The 12,921-nt window shown below is 36.8% G+C and overlaps 1 protein-coding gene and 1 pseudogene across 2 annotated transcripts in view; both read left to right on the top strand.

The window, feature by feature from the left end:
* The window catches only part of CDK13 (cyclin dependent kinase 13), a 150,262-nt gene that overhangs the window by 46,307 nt on the left and 91,034 nt on the right, over positions 1-12,921 (top strand). For both annotated transcript variants that reach the window (XM_053662954.1, XM_053662955.1), the window contains exon 5: positions 1,083-1,253. In XM_053662954.1, coding sequence (XP_053518929.1) covers positions 1,083-1,253 — 171 coding nt within the window. The remainder of the gene's footprint in view (positions 1-1,082; positions 1,254-12,921) is intronic.
* LOC128627036 (arginase-2, mitochondrial-like) lies at positions 7,200-9,795 on the top strand (annotated as a pseudogene).

The following is a 12,921-nucleotide window of genomic DNA, read 5'->3' as shown; positions in this document are numbered from 1 at the left end:
AGGAAAAAGTAACTATCAGAGGCACAATGCATTTTAAAGTAATGCCCTGAGCCAGAGTATAACCTTAAAATTCCTTGTTGAAATAACCCAATAGATTAAAGTAACATAGCTATTTCAGAACATTTAATAAAGATGTACCTCCTTTTAAGGCAGTTATAGCGTGGACTAGTAATGTTGATAATAATGATTCTGCATTATTAAAAAAGAGGTTAAATTGTATCTTTCAAAGCTGTTTAATAAAATAAGGAATTGCCCTACATTTTAGAATGTGTGTTCCCCCCAAAACAAAATATGTTTTAAAGATTAAAGAGATAAAAAATTCTTCTTTTGAACAATTTGTGCACACAGAATTCCTTTTTATATCCAAAGATGTGGAATCAACAAACCATTTTTTATAGTGATGAATATTTTCTTCTAATGGAATTTGTGTATATATGTATGCTTTATATGATACAAACTTACTTATATCTAAATTATAAAGCTATTTTATGTGGTAGGAAGAACACATACTTTTGAGACAGCTAAATCAGACTTTGAACCCCATTCTCACTACTGAATAACTGAGCAAGTTTAAGCAAGTTAATGTTTGAAAAGTTTTTCACCTGTACAATCTACAGAATTTTCTCATCTGTTCAGAGAGATTTTATGCATATATAAGCATATTGGATATACTTATTCTTTGCTTCATTACTTTAAAAAATGACAGTGTAATGTATCTACTCTTCTTCATAATAGTTATTTCACTTTTCTCGGAGAGCATAAAATAACAATACATATGGACCTACTCTGTCTTTTTATACAATTGAGTAGTATTCCAAACTTTGGATAAATATCTTAAACCAACATACCACATAATGTTGATAGTTCAAGAAATTAAGTAATTTCTTAATTACTTAATTACAAATTAAGTAATTTCTTGAACTATCAATATTATGTGGTATGTTGCAAACTAAATATATACTTTGTGGGTTTTAATTTGAAGAGGTAGGAACAGAAATTAGGAATTAAAGTAAATTTAAAATTAAGAAAAATGTCTGTGGTTTTTGTCAGCTAATAACCTGTTTTATTTAATTTTCGAATAGGAGAAATGGTAGCCCTAAAAAAAGTACGTCTAGATAATGAAAAGGAAGGCTTTCCAATTACAGCAATTCGAGAAATTAAAATTCTCCGGCAGCTTACTCACCAGAGTATTATCAATATGAAGGAGATAGTTACCGATAAAGAAGATGCTTTGGATTTTAAGAAGGATAAAGGTATGTGTGCATATTTACATAATCAATTCTGTGTACTTATGATTTAGCTGTCTTGCAGATTTTGTTACAGATACTGACCATTTAAGTAAATGTAGTTGAGTTGAAAAGTTAATTTATTTACTTTATTGGGTTTTGTGTCACCCAAGTAAACATAAGAGTACATTCACCAGTATCATACATGAAGTATTCACTAGCAGTAGTTGGTTTTTCAAGCTGCACTGTATAATTTTTTGTCCTCATTTTTTTAGGGATTGAGAAACAGTATATAGTGGTATTAGAATTTATATACCTTATATTTTAAATCTTACAATGCCTAACATAAAAGGAAACTTCATGGTAGGGTTATATATTATTTTTAAAAGTGTAGAGGCAAAAATCTTACCTGAAATCACATTTAATAAACTGTACCTGGTGTATGGTTGGCTTTTAGCAGAAAAAGCCAAAAATAAATTGATATATTTTTAAAGTAATTATCATTAAGGCACGCGATGGGTGAAAGAAAGGCTCTATTGCCAGTATGTTTTAGATCTTCACAGTAAGATTTTGGAGTCAAGGTTGACTCCTTTATAATCAGTGGTTTTTGAAGAGCAGATTTTTTTTTTTTTTTTCAAACTTGCTAGCTTTCTCTGCTCTTGCCCCACTTTCTGTCACTTCCCTTGCTTCCCACAAGTGAATTGTGCCCTTTCAGGTGCTAATTCCTTGGGTGGGTGGGGTTATGTATGTTCTAAGATCCCATGGGGCTTTCCAATGGACTGTCTCGTGAGAGTGGTTATGGCCAGAGTTTTTGAGGCTTTATTCCCTGTTGGTGGAACCTTGGGTTGTGCAGTTTGTCTTGCTCCCCATTTGTTCCTCCCAGCTTATTCGAATGTGAATGTGGGAAATCCTGATCACCAGCTGTTATGCCGTGAGTCATCTCTACTCTGGCTTCTAGTCTCTGCCCCTCCTACCAGTCTGGATGAACGTCTTCTGTAACTCCTGGTTGTTAGACTTCCATGCAGTTGATTTCTGGCAGTTTGGTTGTTTTTTTGTTTTTAAATTGGTTTTTATTTTTCTTTTGGTTGTTTGAGGAAGTGAAGTGTTTCTACCTACACCTGCATCTTGGCCAGACCCCTCATTACTTCTTTTTGTGTAGTTGATAGGGTACTGTTTGACTTAGGTTATTATGTCTGGGATTTGTGACTTAACTTATTAGTAGTGCTAATAAGACTTTTTTAGCAAGGTCTTTAGCCCTTCTGAGCCTGTTATCCCTCCATCCATTTAAGGGAAATGTTATTTCTCTTACTGTGTTAATTTAAATTAAAGAATTAAATTAAAATTTTATAACTGAAATTGTGTGGAAATTTTAAAGGTGAAATTGTTGTGTGGAAATGTTGGTTTTCATTAACATTGTACTATAGCCAAATTGATGTATTCACTTTTACTCCGAACATACCCTGAACTTCCTGCTTCTTTGATCTCTGAGATCATGCCATCTGACTATTTCTCCAGTCGCATCTATGTCATTTTTTCAGATTTCTCACAAACTTCAGTCACATTGGTCTTTTGAATTGTCACATGTTCCAAAGCACTTCTCTGCCTTAAATAGGCTGCTTCCCTGAACTTAAACATCTCCACTCCCACCACTCACACACCACATACATACACACAAACATGTACACACTTGATTTGAAAAGCTGACTTTTCACCTACTAGGTCTCAGCCTGAATGTTGCTTTTTCCATTAGTAAGGCTTTACCTGAGCAGTCTTCCCATTTTCTACTATGTATAGACATACATAATTTAAGAGCCCTAGCTAGTCTTCTTCTTCATACCTTTTTTAGAATAACTGGATTGATTTATTACCTATTTGTTTTTCCACATGAAGGTGGGAACCATACCTGTTCTATTCACTGTTATAACCCCCTACTGAACTCAAGGGCTAGACTGTAGAGGCATTGTATTGCTAATTACTGAGTGAATGAATGAGCTCTGTTTACTATAATCCTGTCTATACTTCAACATTTTTTAAAAGATTACTACCTCTCAACATATAAAGTGTTCATAGTTTCCATATAAATGTCATCATAATTGATTTTCCATATGAGATTATAAATTCCCTGAAGTTTTTGTTTTGCTTTGATTGCTTCATAGTGCCTAGCACTATATTTTAGAAATCATAGATTTCATATTTTTGTACCTCATCTTTTTTTTCACCATAATTTTGCTTGTAGTTATGAGGTTTGATAAATAAGAAAGTATGTTCTGTAAGAATTTTCATTTAGATACCAGTTATTAGTTAAATGTATTGGAGTATGTGAGAAAGTATAAAATTTAAAAGATAATCCCTTTTAAAAATTATTTTATTGAGGTATAATTGATATAACATATTAGCTTTAACAATTACTATTTGTACATATGAAATGATCACAGTAAATCCAATTAATATCACTTAAGCTACAGGGTTTTTTTTCTTGTGATGAGATCTTTTGAGGTTTACTGTCTTAGCAACTTTTTTTTTTTTTATGTATAATTTCTTTTTTTTTTAATTTTTTTTTATTGATTATGCTGTTACAGTTGTTCTATTCCCCCTTTATTCCCCTCCACCCTACCCCCCCATCCCCACCATCACCCCCCCCTTTAGTTTATGACCATGTGTCTCAAGTCCTTTAGATTCTATATTTCCCATGCTATTCTTGCCCCCCCATCTATTTTCTATCTACTGTCTATGCTACTTATTTTCTGTACCTTCTCCCCCCTTCTCCTCCTCCCACTCCCCTGTTGCTAACCCTCCTTGAGATCTTCATTTCTATGTTTCCACTCCTGATCTAGCTGTCCTTTTAGTTTGCTTTTGTTTTAGGTGTGGTTGTTAATAACTGTGAGTTTGTTGTCCTTTCACTGTTCATGTTTCTTTAACTTCTTTTTCTTAGATAAGTCCCTTTAACATTTCATATAATAAGGGCTTGGTGATGATGAACTCCTTGAATTTGATCTTATCTGAGAAGCACCTTATCTGTCCTTCCATTTTAAATGAAAGTTTTGCTGGATAGAGCAATCTTGGCTGTAGGTCTTTAGATTTCATGACTTGGAATACCTCTTTCCAGCCCCTTCTTGCCTGTAAGGTCTCTTTTGAGAAATCTGCTGACAGTCTGATGGGGACTCCTTTGTAGGTGACTGTCCCCTTAGCTCTTGCTGCTTCTAGGATTCTCTCCTTCATTTTAATCTTGGCTAATATAATTACGATGTGCCTTGGTGTGTTCCTTCTTGGGTCCAACTTCTTTGGTACTCTCTGAGCTTCCTGGATTTCCTGGAAGTCTATTTCCTTTGCCAGATTGGGGAAATTCTCCTTTATTATTTGTTCAAATAAGTTTTCCACTGGTGGCTGTGCCTTTCCCCCTTCTGGTACCCCTATAATTCGGATGTTGGAGCGTTTAAAGATGTCCTGGAGGTTCCTAAGACTCTCCTCATTTCTTTGAATTCTTGCTTCTTGACTCTTTTCTGTTTGGCCATTATTTGCTTTCTTCTGGTCCACTCCATTGATTTGAGTCCCAGTTTCCTTTTCATTGCTATTGGTGTCCTGTGCAATTCCATTCATTTCAATTAGTTTTGCCTTCATATATTTGTCTAATTTGTCCGTATAATCAACCAGTTCTGTGAGGATCCTGATCACCAATTTTTTAAACTGTGCGTCTGTGAGTTTTGCTATTTCTTCATCGCTTAGATTTATTTCTGGGGCTCTGAGATCCTCCTGCGCCATTCTTGGTCTGTTCGGGCCCTTTAAGTGTGAGAAGGCGGCTTGGATTCCCAGGTCGCTGGGTTGTGACGGCTTGGATTCCCAGGTCGCTGGGTTGTGACGCTGTATGTGGGGGCGTGGCCAGAGCAGGGAAATGGCGACCCCCTCTGCAGCTTCTCACAGCTGGGTGCGGAGGAGCAGTGCCTTAGGTGGTTCACCAGGGCCCGGCCACTCAGAGTCGCTGGGTTATGACGCTGTATGTGGAGGTGGGGTCAGAGCAGGGAAATGGCAGCGCCCTCCACTGCCGCTTGCCGTGGGGACCTGCCGGCCCGGTCCAACCGCCCACTCCCTCGCCTGTCCACCCTCGCACAAATGCGCGACCTCAGTCAACACGCAGCCCCGGGCCCGGCTGTCTCCCCCGAGGTCGCTCGCCTGGTTGCTCGCTGGGTCGCTCACTAGGTCTGACCCTGCGCCTGGATTCCGCGCCTGAGTCCGTCTGACCGAGTTTTCCTGTGCAACCCTGCTCCGCCAGCCGCTGGTTTCGCCCCTTACCGGTCAGGCTGAAGAATTTGTTGTTAATGGACTTCCGAAAAGTTCAATTTTCCGTGTTCTGGCTGTGTTTTCTGTTGCTAATATTTAGTTTTCTCTAATCTTGGTTGTGGGAGAAGGCACGGCACATCCACCTATGCCTCCATCTTGGCGGAAGTCCAGCAACTTTTAAATGTACAGTACAGTATTATCAACTATAGTCATTATGCTGTACATTACATCCCCATGACTTAATTTATTTTATAGCTGGGAGTTTGAGCCTTTTGACCACTTTCATCTATTTCACTTACCTCCTACCTGCTCCCGTGGCAACCAGTAATCTTTTACTTAGCATAATGCCCTCAAGGTTTATTTATATTATAGCAAGTGTCGAGATTTCCTCATTTTTTATGACTGAATATTCCGTTGTGTGTATGTGTGTGTGTGTGTATCACATTTTCTTTAATCATTCATCCTTCATCGGACACTTAGGTTGCTGCCATGCCTTGGCTATTGCAAAAAATGCTGCTATGAACATGGGGCTGCATATCTATTTTTGAGTTAGTATTTGATTACCTTTGAATGAATACTCAGAAGTGGAATTGCTAGATCATACTTCTATTTTTAATTTTTTGAGGAAACTCCATATTGTTTACCATAGTGTATGCACCAATTCACATTCCCACCAACAGTGCACAAGGGTTGTCTTTCATCCACATCCTCATTAACACTTGTTATTTCTTTTCTTTTTGATGATAATAGGCATTCTAACAGATATGAGGTGATACCTTTTAGAGTTAAATTAGTTTTGATGAGAATCATGATGAGGCAGCATAATTGATGAAAAGGGAAATAGATTTGGAGTCTTTGGGTTCTGATCCTGATCATTCTACCTTTGTGACATTCTAATTGCCATGGTGGAGCATTAAGATACTATGGGAACTTTGATTTAATTGTATATGAGAATTCATAACATTTTACAAAGTGAAACATCTTTAATATGAAAATTATAAATGCCACAAAATCCAGTAAAATACAAGCTTATAAAAATATAAACAGCCCTGGCTGGTGTAGCTCAGTGGATTGAGCATGCTGCAACCATTTCTTTGCCTGTTAAGTAAAGGGTTGCTGGTTCCATTCCCAGTCAGGGCACATGCCTGGGTTGCAGGTCAGGCCCCTAGTAGGGGACACATGATAGGCAACCACACATTGATGTTTGTCTCCCACCCTTTCTCCTTCCCTTCTCTTTTCTCTAAAAATAAATAAAATATTTTAAAAATATATAAACATGGGCATTTTTAACTTTTTTATTTCAGATTTTATTTATTTCTTTTAGAGAGGGGAAGGGAGGGAGAAAGAGAGGGAGAGAAAGATCAGCGTGCAGTTGCCTCTCCTGTGCCCCTTGTTGGCAACCTCGCCTGCAACCCAGGCATGTGCCCTGACTGGGAATCCATTCAGTGACCCTTTGGTTCGCAGGCCAGAGCTCAATCCACTGAGCTACACCAGTCAGGGCTAAACATTGGCATTATTATAACACAAGCCATTGGGTATGTAAGAATGGCTGCGTAAGCTCTTATTTGGCAATGGCTCATACTACTCATCTTATCCCTAAGAAGCCACCTGTCACGTCTCTAGATACAAATATATTACATCCTGAAAAGGTCTGTCTACTTTGTGTCTGCAATTGGACTCCCATTCTCACAGGGACAAAAAAGAAGAGGAATGGAATGTTGTCCTTCTGCTGTAAGAGAAGCTGGCTTAATGAAAATGTTTTCCAAGTCTTTTGGGCTGCTGCCTAAAAGACTTTGGAGATTTCAGTTGCAGTCCAGTCAGTCTTTAACAACCTGATAGTGAATCCCCACTTAATAGATAGTGCCAACCAGGAACTGGCTGAGGTAGGTAGTAGAGCAGTGTCAAATGGCTACAGCTGCATCACAATGGGAAGAGCCCACAGCTTGGTAATTGGCACTGTTAGGGCCATGCCCAGCAATGTCCAGACCTTTGTGTGATCTGGGATGCCCACACTGACATCAGCACACCCCTCCCTACTTCATCTGAACTGTGATTTTCCATCCTGGAAGCTGTGATTTTTCTGGATCTAACCTTCTACCTCTTCTCCAAGTATGTCCATTGGTCTAAGAGACATGGACCCTCTTGAACATTTTCTTTTAATGAATTATGATATTCACTATTTTCCCATGAGAGACATAGATTGACTTGATATCCAGAAAGTGATGGAACAGATATTTGGGCTGCTGATTGGCAAAAAACATAGGCTACATCTGAGTTTTGATAACGATGAATTTGACCCTGTACTTGTTCTAGCAACAGAAACCCTTATTGTAGGGTGACTAGCCTATTGAGAAGGCATGTACCACACAGGAAAAACAGAATTCAATGCTGGATTTTGTTGGAGTCAGTCATTCTTCAGATGGCTATTCAGAGAAGCCAAGGCTATAGCTGGCTTGGCAGAGGATGTGATTGCTTCAAGTTTGGTCAGACAAGGGATGGAGGACACAATGCCTTTGACAAACTTTCTACTTTCATTTCACCAGATGAGTCAGAAAATGAACATGTTAGAAGTAACCTTGTGCTGATATATGTTTGTCATAGTGTACAGACATTCCAGAGTTGTGAGATATTTCGATGGGACACACACTCCATGACCATCTTGAACAATACTGCCTTACTGATAATATTTACCCATTTGCACAATTGTAAGATTTCATTTCCCCTCCAGTTTGGTGGCTAATAATACTGTAAATGTATTTTGAAGTTGACGGTATTAATATATTGGAGTACAATGTAAATTTTAAGAAGTCTTAATAACATTTACTACCTTGGTTTAAAAAAAAAGGAACAGCAGCATATGTGAATTTTTTAAAAAGCTGGCTCTACTTTAAACTTTTAAAAAAAATCATGAAAAAGTCAATATAAAATATTATTTGGTCTTCAAAAAGAAATTACTGTCTTATGAAAACAGGGTTAAATGATATCACCAAGTGAGTATATATTTGTGTAAAACCTTAGAAATCATGAAGGTTTTTTTTTTTTTTTTTTTTTTCTGAAACTAGGGAAAAATGGAAGAGAGATAAATTAATTATAAATTTTTTTCCTCATCTTTAGGGGGTTCTATTTCTTTTTAAATAACTTTGAGGGGATTGTTAATCATTTTGTCTGTTTTCAACCTTTTTACTGTTAAGAAGGGGGAGTTTTGTTTCAAAGTATTTTGTACCTCTAGTTCTTTAGTTTCTTAAAGTGTGGAAGGAGACCAGGATATATTACTTGTATTAATATCAGTACTCATTTTCATATTTCACTGTTTTTAAACTAGCATGTGAATTTGCAATGGAAGCTTTGCTGTGTTTTCTTCCTTTCTCTGAGGATTATAAATTTATTAAAAACACATACTTTCTCAGTGAGTTAATAATATTTAATTAAAATTTTAATGCAGTTTATAATTCTCTGGTAGGGTAAACTTTGTTTTGCAGTTATATGTGTATGTGTAAAGTAAAAACACGAGTCATAAATCTCCATCTCAAGATGTAAATATTTCAGTATTCAGATTAAATAAAACAATGAAATAATATCACTCTAAGAAAATAGTATTTTGGCATTTAAAATGAACATAATATTCTAAAGAACCAAAAACCAGTATTATAATTGCTCTATATAAGTATTTGTTTAATGTGATAAGTTGAGTAATCTTTTAATGTGAACGTTTCTTAAAAATTAAGAAAACAATTTTCTGTAATAAATGCTTTTGACAAGGTGTCACTATATGATTGAGGGAAGATTTTCAAATGTCACTTCTTCTGTAGTCTCTGATTCACACATGGTGCTCCCCTGCATTTGCATTTCATATTATACAGAGTTCTTAGTTTTTTTCTGTTCCTATTTGTCATTATGTTGTCATATCATATTTCCATTAAAATCACTGAGAGCAGGGTCTGAATTTTATTCTGCTTCATATTTGTAGTGTACAGCACACAGATGCAGAAGTGGGAAGGTTCTGTCGAATAAGTATAATGTTAAAGGTAGATGAATGTGGATAGGTAAAGAGGAGTGTATTCTAATTCATGGCTGTCATAATTTGTTTTATGAGGTGATGAAAGATTGATTCATATATCCCCTAAAAAATAATCTTGTTTTAAAATGACATTTCTTATCTCATTTTCTTAAGAATCTTAATTCATTTCTACAATATAGATGTGCTAATAAAAATTTTGTGAAGACAGTATTACTGATTGACTTGTACATTCTTTTACTACTCACATGTTTATTTTACTAGATCCTAGACCTCGGCAAATTCATTTCCTTGGTTGCCTTAGCTTTCATGTGCTCTATAGTTGAAAAATGTTTATTGTACTAGGTCCTAGATCTGGGAAGTTCAGTCTCTTAACTGCATTGGTCACCTTTTGATTGTGCTTGGATACTGACTACATTTTGGGTAGGGCAGCTATGTAGAGCATTTCTGTGAAATCATCACGTTTTATCAAGTAGTGCTAGGATTTTAAAAAAATAATGTCTGATCCCTGACTCAATCTAGTGTATGGGAACCAAAGGGGTTAGTACTTGTTATAGGCAAATCAGATTAATATATGAATGAAAAACTAATTTCTGTTCAGAAGTTTTTATTGTTATTAATTTGGTTTATATCTAACTGTTAAAATGTTAGTTGGAGGTGTTGAGTTTCAAAAGAAATGAAAACAATTTAAATAATAGAGACTGTACAACCTACCAAATAAACAAGAGAACTTTGCTATGGAGTCTGTTTCTACCAACTGTAAACTTTTTTCTCCACCTTAAAAAAAGAATGAGCTTGGAGGTTATTAAGAATATAATTTTTTTTCTGTTACATTGGGTCTCCAGCCACATACTGAGGCAGGACTGAAATTTTTTATCTACTGGGGACTGCTTATATTGTGTTGTTCATTATGGCATGTAAAAGATAAAACTTATAAAATAGTCTCATTTGTACATTTCATTTGTATCTGGAATTTGATGTGAAATTTCCAGTTAATGGTACCAGGCCAGAGATTAATAGTGCTAAGATCCTACTTCCTATGTAGCACTATTAGAATTACTATGTAGCAGCCATTTTCAACAAGTATGCCACAAGAATTTTTTTGCCTTAGATTGCCAAATAAAACAATGACAACAGACAACAAAAAATAGCTCTTAGGTGTGAATGAGCCAAAATTATGCCTCTTTTTTTGGTCACATTGGCAAAAAATAGTTTTTGGTATGCTGCAGAATTTTAATATTAGTTTATATGTGTCATGAGACGAAAAAGGTTGAAAATTGCTGCTCTATAGAATTAGTAACTTTTAGTGTGGGGCAGAGGAGAAAAAAATATTAATGTATAGACTTTCTCTACTTAATTATAAAAGTAACGTTTCTTTTCATGAATTTGGAAGATAAAATATAAAGATGAAAATAAGATGGTCCAGATATTATCATCATAATTTTTCTGTATATTTTCCTGGTATGTCTTTTCTCACATTTATGATTATTTAGTCCTAAGCTGAAGTTCTGCTTCTTTCATAAGTAACAGGATTTAAAAAAAATTCTCATAATTTGTCACATACTGGAGTGGACCATAATTTATTTCTCCATTGTTGTATATTTAGGTTCTTTCAGGCATTTACTGCTTCCTATACTGAAATTTTATACTGGAAAATTCAGGCAGTGGTATGTAGCGATTCATATACCTGTAAACAAAGAGGGACTTTATTTGCTAGAAAGAGTCCTGACCAACTTTGAATTATAGGTTTGGTTAGGAATTACGTAGTGAGTCACAAAGGTTCTGGAATTAAATAGCAGATACTCCATCATTCCTGGCAGTCAAGTGAATCTGTGGTCATTGGACCCAAATTCCTTTCATCCCATTGTTACTATGCATAAAATTTTTATCTACATCTGATTATTCCCTTAAATTATTAGATATAGGAATACAAGGTCAGAGGGTTTGAACTTTGAACTTTCTTGACATATATCACCAGATTTTCCAGAAAGGTTGTGCCAATTTACATTCTCAAATATAGGTTGGGAATAGAACAAACTACTAATAAAAAGGAATTGCCTCAACCTGTATAGGGCATCTCTGAAGAAAAGAATGCCTATTCTCAAGACTTCTGTTCAATATCGCCAGGGCAGTTAGGCAAGAAAATGAAGTAAAAGGTAACCAGATATGAAAGGAAGAAGTAAAAGTGTTTTTAATTAGTTTGTGTGTTTCTATCTGTGTACACACAACACAAAATCCTATGGAATTCATTAAAAAACTCTTAGAACTAATAAATGAGTTTAGCAAGGTAGCAGGATACAAGAAGAATATACATAAATGTGTTTTAGTTCTGTATACTAACAATGTACATTCCAAAGCAAATTTAAGAAAACAGTTTAGAGTTCCTGTCAAGATGGAGCGGTAGGTAAATACGACTTGCTTCCTTGAACAACCACAGCAAAAATTGTAACTGAACTATAAAACAAGTATTACCCGGAATTGTCAGAAAATCAGGCTGTACAGAAGTCTGACAACCAAGGAATTAAAGAAGTCACATTCATTCAGACAGGTAGGAGTGTGTGGTAGAGAAAACTTGGGAGCCTGGGATCCCAGCACCACAATAGACTACCCAGCCCAGTGTTCTAGTGCCAGGAAGATAGATCCCTGTCACTTATGACTGTAACAACCAGTGGCGGTTGGGGCAGCAGAAGAAATGGTGAAATTCTTGAGTCGCCTGTTCAAGGTCCCACAACAGACTTGGGACTTAGACTCACTCCCTCTAGGCTTCAGTGCTGGGGCAGCAGCTGGAAAGGCAACAGTGGCATATAGGGAGAAATGGAAGTGTTTGGTATCAGGGCAAATGCCAGGGGACAGCTTCCTCCTGGACAAAACTCCAGAGTCCAGACATCAGCATTGACCCCTCTATGAACCCTCCCCCACACAGAGTCACAGAGAAACAACACCATATTGGAGACTCCATCAACCTAGTTCATGCAGTTCCCCCTCCCTGGTGGTTACCTAAGGCTCTACCCCAGCCACCTAACTGGTGTGCTTTTCTACAATAGGCCACACTACTAAGATGGAGTCAAAGCAGTTATGCCTAATACAGAGGTACTCAGCTTGTTGATACCAGGGACCGTTTTTGTGGAAGACAATGTTCCAGAGGTCCGGTTTGGACAGGAGTCAGAGCTCAGGTGGTAATGTGAGTGAAGCATTGCTTGCTGGCCCACCACACAAATCCTGCTGAGCAGCCTAGTTTTTAACAGGCCACAAACCGGTACCAGCCTGTGGCCTGGGAATTGGTAACCCCTGGCTGATAGGGGTCCCCCATAGAAACAAACACAGGGAGGATGCCAAAATGAGGAGACTAAGAAATATGGCTCAAATGAAAGAACATGACAAAACTTCGGACAAAGAACTGAACAA

The sequence above is a fragment of the Artibeus jamaicensis genome, unplaced genomic scaffold, assembly GCF_021234435.1.
Source record: "Artibeus jamaicensis isolate MK-2021 breed Jamaican fruit bat unplaced genomic scaffold, CSHL_Jam_final contig_311, whole genome shotgun sequence".
Taxonomy (NCBI): domain Eukaryota; kingdom Metazoa; phylum Chordata; class Mammalia; order Chiroptera; family Phyllostomidae; genus Artibeus; species Artibeus jamaicensis.
This window is presented reverse-complemented; position numbering and strand designations above follow the sequence as displayed.